Consider the following 7,660-nt stretch of genomic DNA (forward strand, 5'->3'; position numbering starts at 1 on the left):
GGGCTTACTGCTCAATTTGCCTGCATTTCATCTGATTTCCAAGGCTGAAGTTCTGTCTTCATATATAACCAGACATTTCCTTCAGATATGTCTTCCACAGATATCCTAGCTTGCTTCTCACCATTTTCCACAGGAAAGAGTGAGGATCTCTTATTTGTCATTCCTTTACGTGTAAGCTATGAAATGTTTTATCTGAAGAGAATGTTAAAGACTCAAAGTTAAGCTCTAAGAAGAGGCTGAAGCTAAAGCTTTGTCTACACATTAAGATGATTGCCTCCAATAAGCAACCTCTTGTTTCTGCAGAAGCCCATGCCTGCCTCAGAACGTGTCAGAAAGGAGAGCCATGAGGAATTCTGCTGAAATAAGACACTATTGACTTAAACCATTAAAAAAGGACAAATTTTGGTCTTCTTTGTATATACTGGACAGTGTTTAATGAAAAAGAGACTTAAAAGGTATCAACAGATGCATGGATTGCATGGATTCATTGCACGGATTATTAAGATCCTTACAGAAAAGTAATGTAATTTTTTAAAAAAGAAATAACAATGGTACTGCTTCACCAAGAGAAATTTTTAACTTTCTGATACTTTTACGGATACAAAATGTAGCTCTCTAACCTCATTCATCATGCATAATGCCTGAAGCAAGGCTCTTACACAAATAATGTGACTCATGCAGATTGTTGTAATGAAGGACATCAGGATACTGGTGAAATGGGGACATTCAAATACAGTCAGAATTAGTTGGTTCTTCAATGTGTCCGTTACAACACAAGATCCCTGCTGCGCATGCTTTTTCTTGCTATGTGCGTCAAAATATATGTGATTCAGGTTTTAGAGTCACTAGAGATTTTGGGTGCTGAATATAAGAAACATTTAAGAAGCCTGTTTTACAGAGGGCAGCTCTGAAAAATCAGTTATTCAAAGGTGTTTTGTTTGGGACTTTTCTTTTTGACTGTGCATGTGCAGGTAAATGTTTAGATTTGTGCATACAGTGCACATAAATATATCCTTGAGCAAGCAAGTTGCATCAGTGGTTGGGTTTCAGTCTGAGTAAGGGGTTTGTCCTATGTTCAGGATAAACCTTTCCATAATGTTGCCATCATTAGGACATGCATTCTGCAGCTGTCTTTGGGAAACAAGTGAAGAATATACTTTTTTAGTTCCATGTGTTCACTCTGCATTTCTGCAGCCCTTTTAAAATAGATGCCTCATTCTTCTCAGCTGAAAAAAGGGAACAATTTGCTCATGATTTACTGTCTTTATCTTAGGAAAAAATGTTGGGAGTTCTCCCTTGCTGTTAAATATAAAAGCTTCGAGGCTTCTTTGAAAAAGAAAAGGGATGAGCTCAGTTTAGAGCACATAATTGCTGCCTTTACTATTACAGGAGTCAATACAATGCTAGCAACACAGACAGGGCAGTTACCTAAGAAGGACCAAGTACATGGTTATTGTGTCAGAGAGGGCAATTTAGCATGTTCATACTAAAACTTAATGAACCATTTATTATTCTGGTTTTGTTGATCTTGTTATTTGAGTAATTCCATTTATAAATGTTACAGCAAATCATTGTTAAATGCTGAAGCTTTGACTAAAGTCACCTGTGAATCCAGCCATGAGCCTTTGGAGTATAGACTATGATATAAAAAGCAAGGCAAAAATGTTATTTGTCTTGATATTCATTTTCTTCTTTTCACTTCGCCTTTCACATCTTGCACTTTGCACTTCAGGGCTGGTTTCAGTGCAATCTGTAAAATTTGTGAAAATGAGACACATTTCACTGGGCACTTCAACATTTTTTTGTTAAAAGTAGACAGCATTACAATTTTGCAACCCATGGTAGGGAGTGAAAGCTACAATTCAGACACTTCAGTTGCTAATTACCAGAAGATAAATGGACATAAAATTACTAAGCAAAAGAATCTGAACACTATCAAAAGCAATAAATGTTCCATAGGAAATGAATTTGGTAAATTTTAAGGGCATTATAATTAATCACCATGACTTGTTCATGAATTATAACTTGTTCTGCACTCAACTACAATTATTTTCATTTAATGCTTTTTATCAGTGAATAAACTTATTCAATTCCATTTAACTATCTAAAGTGATTTGCAAGATCTAAACTCTCAGATATCTCTCCTGTTCATCTCTTTCAGTTCATTTCTCCCATCCAGCTTTTTATGAGTCACTGAATTATTTCTAAATCCCAAACTCATTTGGGTGACTAGCTTACTTACAGAACAACAACCATAAAAAGAGGGACTCATACTGGATTATTAAATTGATGACTGTAAATCTAAGTTTGTATAAAAGCCTTTTTATAACTTATTTACGCACGACTTTCTCAAATCATCACTGAAGGGCTGGTATTGACCTGCAAAGGGAAGGTACTCTTCAGTCTCTGTTGCCATAGAACTTGCCTTCCAAAGACCTCAAAATGATGTAGCTATTAATGAATCAAGAACGTATTTGTCATAAGGAAATTACTTTTTACCCAAAAACCAACACTACATTTCTGTCATGAACCCAGTAACTCAAAATGGCATTGTTTTTTTGTAAGGATTTTGAAGCTGGAAATGCCTTTTGGCTTTCATTTGGTTTCTTTGCCAACAGGAGGAAAAAAACAGGGGAGTGGAAAAGTGAGGAAATAGACCATAATTAGGTCTGTTAAAGAGATACGGAACATCGCTTTGGGGGAAGAAAACATACTATTTGCAACAGAAAAATGTATAACAGGTAATAGAAGATAAGTCGCAAGGGAAAACAAGCTATCGCCTGCACACTGGGAGGGGGTGAATAGAGGTATCGGCACAGCAGAGCGTCTTCAGTCTTCTGGTGAAACACTAACTGGGCACGTCAAACTCCACCTCAGAAAATAAAACCACATGGGACACTTTCTCTTCACACACTCATAGCACATGCAAAATGTTTTGGTGATTAATATACTACTAAACCATACAGGAATGTGGCTTGTGCTACCAGTGGAACCTCTTGTGGAACATGTAGACAAGCTGGTGCTAGAAGTCTTTCCGCCTTCATCCGAGGCAAAGCCAGGGAAAAGAAATCAGTGCTGCATCCGTAAGACCTGCCCGAAAAAACACGATAGTTTGTCAAAAGAATATGTGTTGCCTCATCTGATTTCTGGATTTGCAAAGAAGAGGCTGGCCGGACCTTCACGATGTGAAGGTGACTGTAAGTGAGACCAGTGGGAGCAACCAGAATGCCTTCCCAGCTGGGGAGCAGGAACCCCCTACACTGCTCTGAACGGGGAAATCATCCTAACACAACATCAGAATGGCTGAATCAGGCCAGAGCTGTGTAAGGACATCGTCACACCTGATAACACTCCCTTTGGCTCTGGGCCTTTCAGGCACAGGGGCTTCCTCTCCTTTCACGTAATCACCTCAATGGGGCCAAGGGAAAAACTCACAGAACAAAAGGCTGCAATCCGGCCCCATGAGTCAGAACTATAACCAGGAAAGAAAATCCTGTATGTAAGAGAGCCGGGGAGCCACTGCAGTTCTGGGGCAGAGGGCTGCCTTGGGAGACCGCAGGATGCACAGAGGCAGCCTGGCCAGCATGCACGTGGAAGGCAAACCTGCTTGGCCACATCCTTCCCGTGGACCAACACTGGGAATCCCATCATGGGGTTGAAGTTATTTTTCTTTGAAGCTCTGCTCCATGTTACACACTAAGGGTTTCACTTTCCTGTAGGATTAGGTAGGTTGCAACTAAAAGCTGAAGCAAATAAGGAAATTCTTAAATTTGGCATATGCCTAAACTCAAAGATTTTATTAAAAAATACATTGCCAGCTTCCGCTTCTGTCAAGGACTGTGTACACCAGACCTCTTGAAGGATGTTTCTGAGGAGACTATTGACTTCAAAATGTCTCTGAACTCTTCTCTCTACCATCCGACACTCAATTCCACATCTTCTCGTATCTCACCTGGGAATACACACTTATTTTTAACAGGTTGTACTGTAAAATTTTCCTTTTCTTCTGGCAACTGCTCCACTTCCTCAACTCCTTTCACTTTTTTTTCATTTATTTTTAATAGCAGAGATACAGGGAAACTACATTTCCAATTTCTTCTTAGTATAAACTCTAGTGCTTTTGGGACACAGGTGCCATTCTAGCTGTACTTTTGACTCTTTGCATTTGCTACTGTTAACATCCACAGTAACTTCAATTAACTGCAGTTTAAAGCAGTGGTCTTTTGTGATCATGGCAGCAAGGAACATAAATATTTTTGCTTTATACATCTTTGTGATCCAAGACAGGTATTTGGAAAAATCTTCTTCCATGGCAAGAAGAATAAATCTGTTCAAAAATTCAAAAAGCACTGAAAAGGCAAAAATAAGTACCTGAACAAGTGGGCATGAATTTTAAAATAAATTAAAAGTTTCAAGGAGTTAATGACTTGTATGAAAGAACCACTTTTTTCCTACTTCACCGAAGATCAGGTACAGGCCACAAACACTGTATAGCGGAAAGGAAAGGAAAGGAAAGGAAAGGAAAGGAAAGGAAAGGAAAGGAAAGGAAAGGAAAGGAAAGGAAAGGAAAGGAAAGGAAAGGAAAGGAAAGGAAAGGAAAGGAAAGGATCCCAGTGTACATATTAAGTGATTGCCTTATATTTAATCATTAGCTGAACCCTTGCAAACACCCTAACCACTTACTGGAATGTACAAGACTCAGACTCCAACATCCCTTTATAATCTTCTATGTTTTCCTAGACAGAGGCCACAGTCCTCAACAAGTCAAAGACAGAGTAAAGTCAGGGAGTAAGAAGACTGGGGATGTTCCACGCGGGGGTAGGAGCGGGAGCTGAGGGTGACCCTGGCACAGGCCAGACCCTCGCTGACCAGGGTGCAGTCACACTGTGTCTGGAGATTGCAGGCAGAGATGAGTGCTGGTTCATCACAGCCCTAAACGTGGCTAGTGATGAACTGGTCCAGGGTCCTTCCAGGGAGTGGCATCAGGAGCAGCAGGAGACAGGGCTGGAGACAGTGCTGGCGAGAAGGTTACAACGCAGTTTCAAGGTCCATGTGGGTGACAGGTACACCTGCAGACACTGCTCAGGGCAGGACTGGAGCTGCTCAGGGCAATTAAGGCCAATCGGTGCCCTCTCAGCCCTGACAAAGTATCATTTACATACAATATGGTTTAGTACAATGTGCACCCGTTCACATTAAACAAAGTGCTGGTGGTATGAAAAGCCTTGTTAAAGACAGTAGTGCTGCTTCTGGATTTTGGCTTGTTTATTACTGTTGTTTGAGGGTTTTTGCAACTTGTGCTTCTTTTTGATAATGTGAAATAATCTGAACAATTATGAGGCTATTAATAAAAAGGAAAAGCAAGCCTGCCAACCATATAAGTAAAAAAGTGTTAAATCCTTTGAACTCCAGAAAGTACGCAGGAGCGAGCCACAGGCCTTGTCCAACAAACCACAAAAAGAGAAGCAGCACACCACGCCGCCAGGACATCTTAACACTAGGCATTATGAGGGGCAAAAGGCAGAGATACCAGACAAAGTACTGGGATGTGCATACTTTGTTAAAACTCACAAAAATAGCAGTGTGTAGGAAACAACAGAAGGCAAGGTCTCTGTAAAATGCTATGGACACAACCAGGAGCAAGAGCAGCTGGGGCAGGAAAGCTGCAAGCCCAAGGCCAAAACTCCATTTGCTCTCTGCAGTTAAGTACAACATGTAGAAATAGGGAGAGAAGTTATGACGGATATCCCTCCTGGTCAGGTGGTAGAGGTAGGCATGCTCCAAAAACTCCCAGCCATAGAGGTGATAAAATGCAACAGTCAAAGCAGCCAGCACAGATCCAGCAACTGCTCCAAAAAGCAGCACATCGCGGTTCAGCACCTTTACAACAAGCTGCCACAGGTACCCTACAAATGTAAACTTTGCTTTTTTGCCACGTCCCATATCCACTGCCCCTTCCCCACCGCACCGTTTGCTCTGCAGGTGGAGCGCTATGGGCAGGGCGTAGGTCAGCGGGTATATCTTCATGTGCACAGCCAGCCCATAGCACACTGCGGCCTTCCCTACGCTCCTCCCCTCCAAGAAGTACAGGGTGGCTAGCACCAGCAGCGCGACCAGGGCCTCCGCATTGCCCCGGCTGGACACGGCCATGGGCAGAGGGTTGAGGAGCCAGGTGGCGGCGCAGCACCTGCAGGCCTGGCCGGCGGCGGCCCCTCGACGCCGCAGGGCCCGGTATGCGATGACAGCAGCCGCCAGGTCCCCCGCCACGAAGAGCAGCTTCCCAAAGACCTCGGCAAGGTAGACGTTGGGCGTCAGGAGCCAGGCCAGGAGCGGGGTGTAGCGGTAGGTGGCCCGCCGGTAGGGCGACTGCCCCTTGGTCACCAGCCGCGCCGCGTCGGTGAACACCCGGTAGTCGACGTCGGTGTAGCGCACCCGCATGGCCCCGTCCTGGTGCAGGCCGTACAGCACCAGGCCCAGCCTCGCCAGCAGCGCCGCGCCCAGCGCCGCGCTCACCCCCGGCCGCCCCAGCGCCACCGCCATCCCCCCGCAGGGCCCGCCCGCCGCCGCTGCAGCGCTCTCAGCCGGCACTGGTGGGCGCGCGCAGCCCCCGCGTGCACCGCGCGGCGGGGCCGGGGCGCGGGGCGCGGGAGGTGAGCGCAGGCGGGCGGCCCAGCTCGGTCCTGGCTTCCGCCTGTGTGCGTGGGGGAAAGGCGGCAGCGCGCATGCGCGCGGCCGCGGCGGCCGTTGCTGTTGGCAGGCGGGCGGCCGCGCGTGCGTGTTGCGGGCGCTGAAGCCGTTGCCCTGCCCTGTGGTGTCAGCGGGCGCGGCTGCCGGAGGAGCGGGGGCGGGTCCCCCCTCAGCGGCGGGCGTTCCCTTCAGAGCCTCCCGCCGGTCGGGGCTGCGGGCCCGGGTGTCCTTCGCCACCCGAGTCCGCGAGGCGTGGGCAGGGGGGGCGCCAGGGGCTGGGCTGTCCCTGCGCCCCCGGGCCTGGCTGGGGTAACACCTGCGGGAAGGGGGAGGCGTGTGGAGCTGTGTGCCCTTGCCGTGCTTGAGTCGGGGCGCTGTGGTGGTGGTGGTTTATATTCATCCTGATAGGCTGCGGTGCCCCGCTGCAGCGAGCGCGGTCCCGCGGCGCTGGCTGAGGGTCCAGCGTTGCTAGAGGATGGGCACCTTTGTCAAGGCATTGTAGGAAGAGCTGCGGGGCTCCACCGCCCCCGCTGCTGCTGCTGCACCCTCTTTGAGGGTAGGGAGCAGCGCGCAGCGCTGATCTGTAAGGCTCTGTGAGGAGATGGGCAACATAGCAATAGCAGTTAAGTAAGAAGGAGGAGGAAAAATAACATCTGATATTTACCTTCTGCAAATGGCTGTGTTTTGCCTAGACGTATGAGCTCTCACTAAAGCAGTTAGGTAAGCTTCCTTCCACAGTAAATTTCTCATTTACTTAGATCAGAAACAGTACAATGAAAATCAGAGCTTTCTAAGCTCTGTAAGTACCTCTTTCTAAACTTACAGCAAAGAAATGAAATCACTTAATTTTGAGGGTTTTTGTTTTTCTAATAGTTTTCCTGTCTAGACATTTGCTATAGCTTATATCTCACATTTGAATTATGGCTGACTGAAAAGCAGGTATTTATTACTTACCAGTATTATGGGTTTCTTA

General features: G+C 46.0%; 1 protein-coding gene across 2 annotated transcripts; it reads right to left on the minus strand.

Moving 5' to 3' along the window:
- Window positions 1–3,769: 3,769 nt before the first annotated feature.
- PIGM (phosphatidylinositol glycan anchor biosynthesis class M) lies at window positions 3,770–6,480 on the minus strand. 2 transcript variants are annotated; one of them, XR_011048757.1, is made up of 2 exons: window positions 4,684–6,457; window positions 3,770–3,952 (listed from the first exon to the last, which is right to left on the minus strand). XR_011048757.1 is itself a non-coding variant. In XM_068407533.1 (1 exon), the coding sequence occupies exon 1, from the start codon at window positions 6,436–6,438 to the stop codon at window positions 5,269–5,271; it is 1,170 nt and encodes a 389-aa protein (XP_068263634.1). In that variant the 5' UTR covers window positions 6,439–6,480; the 3' UTR covers window positions 4,457–5,268. The 2 variants fall into 2 exon arrangements, 1 of the variants encoding a protein (XP_068263634.1); XM_068407533.1 differs by lacking the exon at window positions 3,770–3,952 and having other exon boundaries at window positions 4,457–6,480.
- Between the last annotated feature and the right edge of the window lie 1,180 nt (window positions 6,481–7,660).

This window comes from Nyctibius grandis, chromosome 1 (genome assembly GCF_013368605.1).
Source record: "Nyctibius grandis isolate bNycGra1 chromosome 1, bNycGra1.pri, whole genome shotgun sequence".
NCBI classification, from domain to species: Eukaryota; Metazoa; Chordata; class Aves; order Nyctibiiformes; family Nyctibiidae; genus Nyctibius; species Nyctibius grandis.